Genomic DNA, 14,710 nt, shown 5'->3' with positions numbered 1-14,710 from the left:
GGCGCCCTCTTCTGGCCTGAAGGTGTACATGCAGGCAGAGCACTATATACATAATAAATAAATAAAAATCTAAAAAACAAAATTTCTAAAGAGGTCTATGTCCAGCCCTCAATGGTCTTACTGATTTCTACAATCTATTTTTATTTATTTATTTATTTATTTATTTAGATTTGTTTTATGTGTATGCTTGTTTTGCCTGAATGTATGTCTGTGCACCATGTGCATGCCTGATGCTCCAGGTCAGAAGAGGTAAGCTCAGTCTACATAGAGTCAGAGCTGCATAAGGAAACTTTGTCTCAAAAAATTAAAAAAAAAATAAATAAATAAATCAAGCCAAGCCAAAACAAATTATGCCATTTCTTCCTTTTTGTCAGCAGGAAAAAAAAAAAAAAAAACACCTAACTTAGCTCTTGTGCCTCAGTTTCCTTTTTTGTAAAATGGGGATAATAATGAGAGCACAAAAGGTTTGGTTTCTTAGACTTGATTTTTTTTTTTTTAAGATGTATTTATTATTATGTATACAGTGTTTGCCTGCATGTACAACTGCAGGCCAGAAGAGGGCATCAGATCACATTATAGATGGTTGTGAGCCACCATGTGGTTGCTGGGAATTGAACTCAGGACCTCTGGAAGAGCAGGCGGTGCTCTTAACCACTGAGCCATCTCTCCGACCCCCTTAGACTTTATTTTTAATGGGAATTAGATGGTGTAGAGTTATGCTTGGCCCATCACAAGTACTCAATGCAGACTAACAATGCTTGCAGCCACAGGGGGTTATTTGCGCTTACCCAGGGCGAGACAAGGAGTTTTAGAATGGCTCCGTTTCTTAGGCAAAGCCCACAGCTAACGAAAGAACAAGAGCATTCTGCAACCTAGGTCAGTGCTTGGTCCTGAAGCAGAGGTCATAAAGCTGGGGGCGGAGGTGGAGGAGGGGGAGACCTTATACTATTTGTTAAAGTGTAAATTAGGACAGCCATTTTAGTGATAAGACTGGTAACGTTTAACAAAAGTTCAAGATGTTTGTACCTGTGACCAAGTAATTCCACTTCTGGGTATATTTCATAAAGAAACTTTCGTACTGATGAACAAAGATGAGTAATAAAAGGCAAACTACTCGGGCACGGCATCAGCGAACAGCAATGCAGAAGGCTGGCCTGAGCTTCCGGAGCTATGTAATGAAACCCTGTATCAACGGTGATGGTGATGATGATGATGAGGAGGAGGAGGAGGAGGAGGAGGACAATAATGACAAAAATGATGATGCTGTTGTTGGTTTCCAAATCCTTGCTGGGCTGGAGAGATGGCTCAGAGGCTAAGAGAACTGACTGCTCTCCCAAAGGTTCTGAGTTCAATTCCCAGCAACCACATGGTGGCTCCAAATCCTTGACAACACGGGGCATTTATTCTTTTAATAATTATCATTAACTTGATATGTAACAAGTGGTTTCCAGTGTCAATCAGTGTGTCTCCTCTGGCTAACGATGGCACACTCTTTTGTATGTTCGCTTAGTTTGTTGTTTGCTCTCCTGGGAATTGCTAATTATGTACCTCTTCTTCTCCCTCTTGGATCATTGGGTCTTTCTGGCTAATTGTTCTTTATTTGCCTAATAGTCTTTTAATTTTACAAATTAAATTAATTTTTCCTGCCAGGTGTGGCAGAACACACTTATAATCCCCGCACTCAGGAAGTTGAGGCAGACAGCTCTGTAGCTCACAGCCAGCCTAGGTTACATGGATAAGACCAACCATGTCTATGTCTCAACAGAGAGTTAATTAAGTAAAAAGTTGTTGACTCTATTTCTTAGCAATTAAACTTTATTATGCAACCCAACTAGCTTATAAAAGAAGGAAAAAGGTTAAAGGGACGAAAGAGTGAACCTTCCGGTAGCCGTTCCACGGGACGGATCCTTAGGTGTCTCTCTGGCAGGCGTGCTGATCCAGCTTGTCCGCTGCTCCTGCACCCTCTCCCTGCAGCCGACTTTGTTTTTCTCTCTTCCCCAACTCCCTCAGTCACGTGGGGAGGACCGGCTCCTTCTCCCAGTGAGGGTCCATTAGAAAGACAATAGACCAGGTGGGGTTCCCAGGTCTGCTTCCAGAATTCCAAACCCAGGATGGCTCCACTCAGTCTGTCACAAGGTATTCATGGGGTGCCCAAGGGTAAAGCCCACCAAGACTGCTCCCACCTGTGACAAAGCTTACTCCTTCCCACACATCCCCCTTCTCTTTAAAAAAATTAAGAACTATAAACACACATATACATATATACAAAATCATCAGGTATCAAGTACATAACCAAGTCCTTTTATACTAGTTAACCTGAGAAAAAATATTCCACTATTCTACCAAAGAGAGTCCCTTTTTTTTTTTTTTTTTTTTTTTTTTCATGAGAAATTTCAATTATCCATCTATAAAGGTGTTTTTAATTCTTAAACTAAAGCTTCTAGTAACACTGTGGCTATCTAGTCTTCAATCCCATCAGAGATCCAAGAAGGAAAATCTATCTAATAAAGGATGTGCTGGCAGGCAACTTTCAAGTTGCATAGGACAGAGAGAGCAGACTGCCTGGATATTCACCGAAGTCTCTCCTTCATTGGGGCAATCAGTCTTCAGCCTTATCGGCCCAAAACATCCAACAAACTGCTTTTTGAAGCAGGAAATCCGACGGTCCGGTCCATCTAGTCTCTTCAAAGCTGGACAGTCAACTTTCCAGCATCACTGTTGATCATTGCAGCCAGTCAGCCTGTCATCAGCAGTAGAGATAAGAGCATTTTCTCTGTCCAGTGACCATTCTGTCACCTGCGTCTCTTGAAGCCCCCATCTTCAGTGATGCAAATGGAGAAGCGGCCAGGAGTGGATGTCCCTCTCTGTCAGGAAAGCCCTCATCTTTAAATGCCATATTCTGTGGATCTCTGAAGAGTTTGAAAACCAACTCTATCTATTCCTACAGTTAGCTACTATTCCTATGGAGACATATACAAGAAATTAAACAAACCTGCTCTATGACAAAGTAAGTTAGTATCTAGTAGTATTTCTTCGTAACTAAATATCAACTCTTATCCCCAATCTTCCTGAACATTTTTTCCTAAGAAATTAGTGGTACATGAATAATACATTAAATAAACATTGAATAAAATGAATTTAAGATTCTAACATACAATATATAATATTTTGTCAACATATAACATACAATACATAAGGCAAAAATGAAAGACAATATACAATTTAAATTTTTATCAATGAAGCAAAAGTTGAAGTCTTAAATTTCCATCAATCAAAAGTCTTAAATTTTCTTCAATCTACAATACCAATGTAAGATTTTTGAAGTTAGTAGATTCAATAATCTACTTTTAGTCTACAAACATGTGTCCTCCCTTCCTTCCTTCCTTTCCCTTAATATTAAAAGGGATAGAAAGTAAGAGAGAAAGAAAGATAGAAGAAAGAAACCCCCAAATGAACGTTTATTAATTGTAACTAACCCCGTTAGGCAAAGATGAGCATTGGTAACCCACCAAAAACACCCACTCCACCTACTGGGAATGGGGGCGTCGTGTTCTCAAAATTACTTTATGCTGTTTCGGAGAAAAATCTTTTTCGGGTACCCTAGAAAAATAATATATTGGCCAAGTGCTGGAAAAGCTAGCTGTTTTTGTCCAGTCCTTTTGGGATCGATCCTTTTGGCTAGCCGATTTATTGTTAATATGCATGCAAATTCGGGAAGAAGCAGTAGTGCCAGTGGCAGAAGTTCGATCTTCATAATTGTCCTGTTTTTTGCTCTGAAAGTAAACAGACTTTTGAAATCATTAATATGGATGTTAGTACATGTATAGTTTTTCAAGGAAACATCAGTTGAGGCACCTTGCTCAAGATGCCAGAGGCATGCTTTTGAGGTTAAATCACCCATGCTGCCTGCTTTGTCTACAGCCTTGTCCTGCTTTTTGCAAATACAGGGCTCTACCTGCATATACACCAACAGGACAGAAGAGGGCATTAGTTCTCCAAGCTGTAAGAAACAATGTCAAGTTGTTAAGGACCAGGTAGCTCTTAAGACTCACTTGCTATATGGTCAGATCTAATCTTTATAAGTTTAGTTGGTAGCCATATTTTTTCATTTCCTGTGGAAACATATGCATACCCACGACCCCATCTCAAAACTACCGCAGGTTTCCATTTCATACTTGACAAGTCCTTGTAGAATATTGGTTGACCCAATTCCTCAGTTCTTTCTATCACCCAATGTCTCTCCGCAGCTGACGTCCCTTCATCATTCACATTAAGAAAATTTAGAGTCAACAAAGCATTATTTAATCGGTCCCGGGGTGTCTTTACCCTTCCCTTTTGTTTAATAAGCATTTCTTTTAAGGTACGATTAGCTCTTTCCACAACTGCTTGTCCTGTGGGGTTGTGAGGTATACCAGTAACATGTTTTATATTATAATACATAAAGAAGTTTTTCATCTTAAGGGACACATATGCAGGAGCATTGTCAGTCTTAATTTGTGCAGGTATTCCCATAAATGCCATTATTTCCAGCAAATGAGTAATCACACAGTCAGCCCTTTCAGAACTTAAGGCAGTTGCCCACTGAAAACCTGAATATGTATCAATGGTATGATGCACATACCTCATTTTCCCAAATTCTGCAAAATGAAACACATCCATCTGCCAAATTTCATTCCTTTTGTTACCTCTAGGGTTAATTCCCACAGGTAATGGTAGTTGACTATATAAGGAACATGTAGGACACTTATTAATTATTTCTCTGGCTTGTTGCCAAGTGATAGAGAATCTTTTCTTCAACCCCTTACCATTGACATGATGTTTTTCATGAAATTTTGAGGCTTCGAATACATTACCTATTAATAATTTGTCGATCTCTTCATTTCCTTGTGCCAATGGGCCTGGTAAACCTGTATGGGATCGAATATGAGTAATATACAAGGGATAATTTCTGCTTCTGATGACCTGTTGCAGTTCTATAAATAAGGTAGTCAATTCTGTGTTATCAGGGGTAAATTCAGCAGTTTCTATATGCAAAACAACTCTTTCAGCATATTGAGAGTCAGTAATTATATTAAGAGATTCAGGAAAATCTAACAATACCATAAGGATTGCATATAATTCTGATTTTTGAACTGAGGTAAATGGGCTTTTAATCACCTTGGTCATTTTCTCAGACTTATAACCAACCATACCTGATTTATTTGCGTCAGTGAAAAAGGTGGGTGCCCCTGAGATTGGTGACCTCTTTACAATACGTGGAAGGATCCAATTAGTTCTTTTTATAAACTGTATACGTTTGCTTTTTGGGTATCTATTGTTAATGTCTCCCAAATAGTTACTACAAGCTCTTTGCCAATCTTCATTAATTACCCATAAAGACATAATCTCAGAATCAGTAAGAGGCACTACAATTTCCGTCGGGTCCATCCCTGACAGTTGGCGCAATCTTATTCTTCCCTTTGTAATCAATTCAGAAATTTTCTCTATGTATGTTTTCAATTTTTTGCTCTGTTTATTTGCCAGAAATATCCATTCTATGATCCTGTCTTCCCTTTGCATAAGAAGCCCAGTGGGAGAATGTTTCGAAGGCAAAATAACCAGAATGCAACCAAGTTCAGGATCGATTCTATCCACATATGCCTTTTGAAGTTTTTGCTCCACCAGAATTAACTCCTTTTCTGCCTCAGCGGTCAGACATCTAGGACTGTTTAAATCCGAATCCCCTTGTAAAGTTTGGAACAAGTTACTTAGCTCATAGGTAGCTAACCCAATTGTAGGCCTTAACCAGTTAATATCTCCCAATAATCTTTGAAAGTCATTAAGAGTTTGCAATTGATCTCTACGGATCTGTACCTTTTGTGGTCGAATTTTTTGTTCACTTATTTTATAGCCTAAATAGGTAATTGAATCTCCTCTTTGTATTTTTTCCACAGCAATCTGTAATCCCCAGCATGGTAGAATTCTTTGTGCTTCCTGAAACATTTTTTCTACAACACTAGGATCAGAATCAGCTAGCAGAATATCATCCATGTAATGGTATATGATAGATTGAGGAAATTGCTTACGAATTATTTCTAAAGGTTGCTGCACAAAATACTGGCATAAAGTTGGGCTATTCAACATTCCCTGTGGAAGTACCTTCCAATGATATCTCTTCATTGGAGAATTACTGTTCAGAGTAGGTACTGAGAAAGCAAACCTTTCCCTGTCCTTCTCATGTAAAGGTATGGTGAAAAAACAATCTTTTAAATCAATTGTAATTATATGCCAAGACCTAGGTAGCAAGGAAGGCAAAGGAATTCCAGGTTGAAGTGAGCCCATGGGTTGAATCACCTTGTTTATGGCCCTCAAATCTGTTATCATTCTCCATCCACCTGATTTCTTTTTTACCACAAACACAGGGGAATTCCAGGGACTGGATGATTCTTCGATGTGTTGAGCCTCCAGCTGCTCTTTCACTAACCCGTGAAGCGCCTGTAACTTTTCTTTTGTTAAGGGCCACTGCTCCTGCCATACAGGTCTGTTTGAAATCCATTTTAGAGGCAAGGCGGTTGGTATCTCAGCAGTGGCCCCTCTTAAAAATTTTGACACTCTAAACCTGAAGAGTTCTGAGGTTGGACAATGGGCATAGCTTGTGGTCGCCCCTGATCACTTACATGAATCTCTTCCCCAGAAGCATGTGCCAGTTCACCCATAGTTTCAACCTTGTTTATCTCAGTATTTGCAGGAATAGTAATCTGAGTACCCCATTGCTGTAAAAGGTCTCTTCCCCATAGATTTATGGGAATGTCAGCCACATAGGGTTTCAGCCTCCCTATCTGCCCATCTGGTCCCACACACTCAAGCCACTGTACACTTTGTTTTATTTGAGATAGCTTACCAATTCCTACAATTTCTGTACAAACCTTCTTAAGTGGCCAATTTTGGTTCCAAGACTTCTGGCAAATGATGGAGACATCGGCTCCGCTGTCTACCAAGCCTTCTATTTTAACACCATTCAATTGTACAATTAACTTAGGTCTCTGATCATTAATTATTGTTTGCCAGAACACCCGGGTCCCTGTGCTTCCGAATGCACCAGTCCTTTCCACTGGAGCGGCTTTGCCCTTAATGTAAGGAAACAGTAGGAGTTGAGCAATTCTATCCCCGGCATTGATTTTCATCTCCTTTTTCACACATGCCATGATTTTTATTTCCTCTTTAGAATCTCCGTCTATAATACCGGGATGCACAATAAAACCATGAGAAGTCAGCCCACTTCTTCCCAGAACCATTCCTACTGTGCCTGAAGGCAAAGGTCCGAAAACACCAGTATTTAATTTGTAACATTCAACCTGGGGAGATAGGGCAAGAGACATATTTGAAGCCAGATCCAAGGCTGCACTGCCTTCAGTAGCATGCATTAGATCACTAACACTCAGTTCCCGTTTTCCTGTGGGTTTGTCACTTCCTGACTGGCCAAAGGAATTCGGCTGGCATTGTTTATGGGGGCCCGAGCCGATGGCCCCCTCCTGCCGTTTCCCGTCGGCAAGATATTGCCTTGTACATCTCTCTTAGACTGACAATCCCGAGACCAATGTTTCCCTTTCCCACAGCGACTACAGTACCCTGGGAGTCTTGGCACCTCATTACCATCATAACCAGAACCTCCTTGTTCTCTCCTACGAGTTACGTTTTCTCCTGGGTTATTGCGCCTTCTATCTCTACAGTTTCTTTGCACATGACCAATTTTACCACAATTGAAGCACCGAGTATTAGGATATCTGGGCTCTCTGGCTAAAGCTTGTCCCACAATATTATTTTGATACTCCTGAGAGTTGATATTAACTGTCTCCTTTACCCAGTCATCTAGTGGAGCGCCTCTTTCCTTTAATGGTCTAAGCACCCTCTTACAGTCAGCATTTGCATTCTCATAAGCCATGATAAGTTTTAATGCCTGTTTGTTGTCAGAATCTGGCATCACCTTATCCATTGCAGATCCTAACCTCTGCAAGAATTCTGTAAAGGGCTCCAAGGGTCCTTGGAACACTTTAGTAAAGGGAATAGTTGTTTTCCCAGGTTCCTCTACCAGCTCCCAAGCTCTCAAGGCTGCCTTACGACATTGTTCAATCACCCTATCTTCAGCTTGAATTTGTTCTCTAATATTAGTATATTGTCCTTCACCAAGCAATTGATCTCTATTAATATTTATTCCCTGTGTCGTATTTTCCTGTTCTATTTTTATAGCCTCTGTTCGCCACCATGATAACCACTGTAACTGTTGTGCTGCTTCCAATACCGCTGAAACTAAATTTTCCAATCTTGGGGAACAAGTCTATTTTGTGTGGCCCAGCTATTTAACATTTGTTTAACAAATGTAGAGTGCATACCATATTTGACGACGGATTCCTTAAAATGTTTTAAATCCATCATGTCTACAGGACGCCAGGCCATTTCATAACCCTCAGCACCATTTTGCTCAGGCACATGTCTTACAGTGACTGGAAAAGCTGAAGGTGTCTGGGCGACTGTGGAGGTATCCTCCACTGGGACATTTACTTCCAAAGACCTTTTGGTCGGTCTAGCTTCCTTTGCCTCTGGTTTCTGACCTTCTCCATCCTTTTTAACCACAGGTGCCTTCTGCTTTTCCAGCCTTTCCAGTTTTTTCTGCATTTTGCCCATTTGTTCAGTCAAGTCAGTAATTCTTTCCAAAAGGATAGAGCTTATTGACTCTTCTGATTTTTTCTGGCTTTCCGGTCTCTCTATTTCCTGTCCTTCATCACTACCAATTACCAAAAATTCTTTCTGCTTTCCCATCCCTTCATTTTCTTTCCTCAGCCTTTCCATCTGTCCAGTCAAATCTGCAATCTTTTCCAAAAGGATAGAACTTACTGCCCCTTCCGGCTTTTCTATGTCATTAGCCTTTCTTTTAATCCTTCTAAACATGAAATATTGTAATAAAAGGATAATGAAAAAACAGAGAATTCCCTCTAAGTATAATGCAGGAAAAAGTTTTGCAACAGCAGTTGCAACTTTGCTGATACCCTGAAACAGCATTTCTATACCTTCGAATACTGACTCTTCCTCCGTACCCTTAGGGACTGTGGAACCCATCGGGCCCCACGTCGTGCGCCAGATGTTGTCTCTATTTCTTAGCAATTAAACTTTATTATGCAACCCAACTAGCTTATAAAAGAAGGAAAAAGGTTAAAGGGACGAAAGAGTGAACCTTCCGGTAGCCGTTCCACGGGACGGATCCTTAGGTGTCTCTCTGGCAGGCGTGCTGATCCAGCTTGTCCGCTGCTCCTGCACCCTCTCCCTGCAGCCGACTTTGTTTTTCTCTCTTCCCCAACTCCCTCAGTCACGTGGGGAGGACCGGCTCCTTCTCCCAGTGAGGGTCCATTAGAAAGACAATAGACCAGGTGGGGTTCCCAGGTCTGCTTCCAGAATTCCAAACCCAGGATGGCTCCACTCAGTCTGTCACAAGGTATTCATGGGGTGCCCAAGGGTAAAGCCCACCAAGACTGCTCCCACCTGTGACAAAGCTTACTCCTTCCCACAAAAAGTAAAAAAGCAAAAAACAAAACAAAACAAAAAAACAAAACTTATGCCCATGTGTAGCTATCCTTTGAATTTTGGTTGATAATATGTACTATGGAGTTTTAAATTTTATGTCACTGAATTTATTTATTTATTTTTAACAGAATTAATCCACTTTATTTTTCTTGTAAAAACCCTTATGTGGTAGCCACAGCTGGAGCCTGGGTCCTCTGAACAGACACTCTGGTGTGGGTTTTCACAAGATGATCAGTGAATTCCTGATAAGGAGACTTGGTGAACACAGTTTCTTTCCAGAGGTCGGGTGTCAGGTAGCTGTAGGTCTTGGAAATGGCATCAAAAGTGGCCTTGGCAAAGTTGCCCAGGGTGGCAGTACAGCCCCTGGCTGATGTGTAGCAGTCATCAATACCGGCCATCATCAGTAGCTTCTTGGGCACAGGAGCTGAGACAATGCCAGTGCCTCTGGGGGCAGGGATGAGACGCACCAAAACAGAGCCACAGCGGCCTGTCACCTTGCATGGAACAGTGTGTGGTTTGCCAATCTTGTTCCCCCAGTAGCCTCTCCGCACAGGGACAATGGAAAGCCTGGCCAAGATGATGGCCCCTCGGATAGCAGTGGCTACCTCCTTGGAGCACTTAACACCAAGACCAACGTGACCATTGTAGTCCCCAATAGTGCCAAAAGCCTTGAACCTGGTCCGCTGGCCAGCCCGTGTCTGCTTCTGCACTGGCATGATCTTGAGAACCTCATCCTTTAGGGATGCACCCAGGAAAAAGTCAGTAATCTCGGACTCCTTAATGGGCAGGGAGAACAGATAAATCTCCTCCAAGGACTTGATCTTCATATCCTTAACCAGGCGGCCCAGTTTGGTGACGGGGATCCACTCCTTGTCTTCGGCTTTTCCACCACGAGCCCCGCGGCCTCGACCACGGCCACGGCCTCGGTCACGACCACCGCCCCTAAGACCACTGCCAATCCTCCGCGGAAGCTGCCTCGCCCTCCTAATCCTGGGCCCGGGGTCCTCCGGGCCCTCCCGCTGCACCGGCATCATCCGCCATTTGGTGTTTTCCCATGGAAGAAGAAGCATGTCACTGAATTTAACAAGGTAATTCCTTCACAATTTTCAGCTTTCCCATCATAAAATATGCTTTTATATTTTCTTTTCAAAATGTTACTTTTTGCTTCTGTGATTTGTCTCTAGTCCATCTGAACTGTGTTTGTGGGTGGTAGGGAGTCTGGCTATATTTGAATCTGGCCCCTGTGTGCAGCCAATTTGTCAGTACATATTTATTAAATACCTTCATCCTCTCCACCAATATACAATGTCACCTAAACTATACAGTGAGCTCCATGCAAGTCCAAATGTTCCCTGGACTCTCCTTTTGAAACTGTTGAGCTATTTCTTGTTTTAGTTGACATAACTTTGTAATAAATCTTGTCTGTTAATATGGTAATTTTCTGTTCTTTATTATCTAAAGAAATGTATATAGAAAGTACAATCTCAATATAGATATAAACTAGTAAGACTAATCATGTAATTTTATGAAAATAGTATGTAAAATTAATTTGCTTTATTTACTGAATATCTCAGATTCACAAATTGTGTTTCAATTTTTTATTCATTATGTCTTTTCTTTCCCCTCTAATGGTTGTAACTACCACTTCATTTTCTAATTTTTAATTTTTTTTTTCAAGACAAACTTTCTCCGTATGGCCCTGGCTGGCTGTCCTGTAAGCCAGGCTGGCCTTGAACTTAGAGATCTGCTTGCCTCTGTCTCTCTCCAGAAGGAAGGAAGAAGGGAAGGAAGAAGGAAGGGAGGGAGGAAGGAAGGGAAGGAAGGGGGGAAGGAGGATGGGAGGGAGGAAGAAAGGAAGAAGAGAGGGAAATCTTGCCACCGTTCTAAGAATCACTTCACTGCTGCTTCACACAGCACAAATGTCTGAGCAGGATCTTAGGGATGCTGGGTCACCAGCTGCCACCTTCAGTGAGACTGGCAGTCCAGAGATTCATCCATCCTCAAGCATCTCTGTGGACCACAGCTGGGTTCATGCAGAGGGGAGCCACAATCTCAGCATGGGTCTCCAGCTCAACTGAATCTAAACACACATCAGCTCAGCGGAGGGTTGGATCTAAGCTTGGCCTCTTGGACTGAAGGAATGTGACACTCCTGTTTGTTCCAAGAGCCCCACAAAGTTAAACAAAACCTGGCCACTCATCTTTATTCTTATCCAGGAAAAAAAAAAAAAAGCACACTGAAAAATGAAATGCCTTTGGCTTTGTTGATTTGTTAAAGAGAATAATTCAGGGAAGTAGACTCTACTGAGAACTTGTGTAGGCTAGACTACCACGCGTTTTACTACCTACTGTCTCCAAAAGTCTACTGAACCCATTTGCCTGGGTGAACCAAGAGCCTTTCTAAATTCTGCACCTACTTCAGCTTACCTGGCAGATCTGGAGTTATTCACACCCCCCGGGGCAACAACAGCTAGTTTTGGTCATCTGCCCAAAAGTGTTTCAATCCACCAACTATTACAAACAACTGAGGGGAGGCGGGGCTAGAAAGAAACATGTCGCTTAAGTAAACAGAGACCATCGTCTTCGGCTCCCTTCAGCCCCACAAAAATCCAGCTGCTGGATTTGTGCTACAGGAAAACAAAGTAAATGAACAGACGAGTGCTTTGCTCGTAAATCTCCAAAGCTAAACATTTGTAAAGGCCGTTGAAACGTCTCATTGCAGGATGTACGCCCTTGATGCATGCGGTTTCTGGACGCCAAGTGGACACAGTAAAATTGCTGTTGAAGATGGGTGCCAACATTAATACACAGGATGCGTACGGCCGTACCAGTTTATGCCTGGCAACCTACTTGGTATGAATTTCTGTTTGTTAATGGGGCTACAGAGCAAGGGGACTGAAGATGCCACGTGGATCCTACTTATAGAATGGTACCCAGTAGGTATCCATTCTACAAATAGAATGACCACAGTAGGTCAGCAAGAATAGGATTTGGGATTTTATTCATGATCCTCAAGGCTTGTTTGGTTCCTTCACAAGTTAAGATAGAGGTGATATGATCTGTCTCAATACCAGGGTTTCACTTGGGACACTTCTGGTCCTTCTTGGTATTTCTAAGAAGGGTGACAAATAACTCCTGGAGGGTGGTAACGATGTGAAGATTCAGTTAATGAGCTGAGTGGAAGCGCCAGGCTGAAGACTGTGAGAAATGGTGAAAAGTGGGAAGGGTGAGAGGTCTAGGGCATGGGAGACACACCAGGGATCAGAGGGGCAACACTGGGCCAAGGACTCATAGCCAGTGCTCACATTAGAAACCATAGCGTCATTCCTCATGCCAGGGATTTCAGGTCAGCTTGGTTAAGACTCTGAAAATCCTGTAGCCCCTCCCCTCTCAGATGTTCTCCATGGTCCTTCTGGAAGCTCCCGGGGCTGGCTTTACATCCATGGGAAACAAGCTCTGCCTACCATGTGACAGACAGGCCATTGCTTTTCTTCTTTTCCAGAAACGCGGCCACTGTCCTCTCACTTCTGCCGCCTCTGTGTTCGCTACTGCTGCCAGTTGATAGTTGTGGATTCACCCCAGCCAGCGCCCTTCCCCCCCCCCAGGGTGTCCCCACTGAAATGAAACAGTTCCCCTCCCCCAGCACGCCACCCTCTTCCTGCCACAGTTCATCGAGTTTGCTGTGATACATTGCTCAAGTCCCACAGAAACTTTCTTCAGAGGCCGTGTTAATTTTTTTTTCCTTTTCACGACTCTTCCTCTAGAACCCACAAACAAACCTAGGCAGAAGTTTTTCAAGTGTGGTCCACAGGGCCTCTTTGGATCAGTATCCCTTAGAGGGCTTGTTTGAAAGGCAAGTTCTGAGGTACACTAAGACTTCCTTAGTTAGAAACCCCTGGGATAGCATAAGGAGAGGGGAGAATGGGGAGTCTTCTGGTTAAACTAACCTCCCTGGCAACTTCTGCGTCGGCTTGAGTTTGAAGGCCACTGCTCTGTATGTCTTAGCTGAGTGGCCTCTGCGTCTCAGGCAGATGTCTGATCACCCTCTCCATCACTTCCCTTGTAGCATGTGCCTTCATAACTGCTCTGCCTACAAACTTTTTTTGTGTGCCTGAGCTAAAGAAAAGCAAAAATTTGAATTAAGGGTCAGAGGAAAGGGGTGGGAAATGGCTTCCAAAGCTGACTGCCATGAGACTCTATCATATGCTGGAAACAAATTGTATGGCTTTTAAAATTCTAAAATTCAAAACTTTAAAGGACTGGACTAAACATCAGTTGTGAGAGTGGCGGGGCGGGGGGCAACTTGGAACACAGAAAGGGGACGACATTGTTACAGGCAGCTCCTGCAGTTCTAAAGAGCTGTGCGAGGGACGTAAAGGCGTGACATGGGGTGGGATGACCTGCTTAACTGTGCCTGGCCTCTGTGTGAGTCCCCAAGGCTCACTGGGAAAAGGAGCAGTCTGAGGGCCTCTGTGAAATCCAGCAATGTCTGGATTTGCCCCATAAAGAGAAACTTTGCAAAACAAGAAACCGAGTCTCAACTCAAGGTACAAATAAATTTATAGACATGTGACCTTGAGCAAATCACTCCACCTTTTTGGACCCTTATCCATACTTTTTAGATGTAGCAAAAACAATAACATAAGTTTATCATACCTGAAGGAGACGCCAGCTACCACGCAGCAGGTATGGTACTTATTGGTTGCTTCCGAATGGTGTCGAGGGTTTCAAATATCTTCATTGATTTTAAGTTTTCTTTCTGGAGAAAAAAAAAAAAAAAAAAAAAATGAATGAAGAAAACCACATAGACACATTGAGTTCTAGGAAACATTGCAAAATATTTCAGATGTTTCAAAGCTTACCCACCAAAAGATCTGCTTTTTCAAAAACTGTAAATCTTGGGCAATTCTGAAGCTTTGCTGTTGGGTTCCCTGATTAATGTTTTTGTTTTTTGTTTTTTGTTTTTTTCCTTTTAAGCAGAGAACTCGATGACTTGGACATTAGCACCTAGAAACAGATTTAATACATTAGTAAACTATGAGTCAATACTGACAATGCCACCCACCCCCCAAATATTTGTTTCTACTTAAGATAGATATTGCTGGCCAATTCTACAGAACTTTATTTAGTATTATAGCTCTTATTCTTTCTTTTTT

General features: G+C 42.2%; 1 protein-coding gene across 1 annotated transcript in view; it reads left to right on the top strand.

The window, feature by feature from the left end:
• Positions 1-14,710, top strand: part of Ankrd55 (ankyrin repeat domain 55) — a 107,072-nt gene that overhangs the window by 35,118 nt on the left and 57,244 nt on the right. The window contains exon 3 of the mRNA XM_051172369.1: positions 12,277-12,407. Within this exon, the coding sequence (XP_051028326.1) occupies positions 12,277-12,407 (131 nt within the window). The remainder of the gene's footprint in view (positions 1-12,276; positions 12,408-14,710) is intronic.

The sequence above is a fragment of the Acomys russatus genome, chromosome 30 (genome assembly GCF_903995435.1).
Source record: "Acomys russatus chromosome 30, mAcoRus1.1, whole genome shotgun sequence".
In the NCBI taxonomy this organism is placed as follows: domain Eukaryota; kingdom Metazoa; phylum Chordata; class Mammalia; order Rodentia; family Muridae; genus Acomys; species Acomys russatus.
The sequence above is the reverse complement of the archived record's forward strand: the minus strand, read 5'-3'. Positions and strand labels throughout refer to the sequence as shown.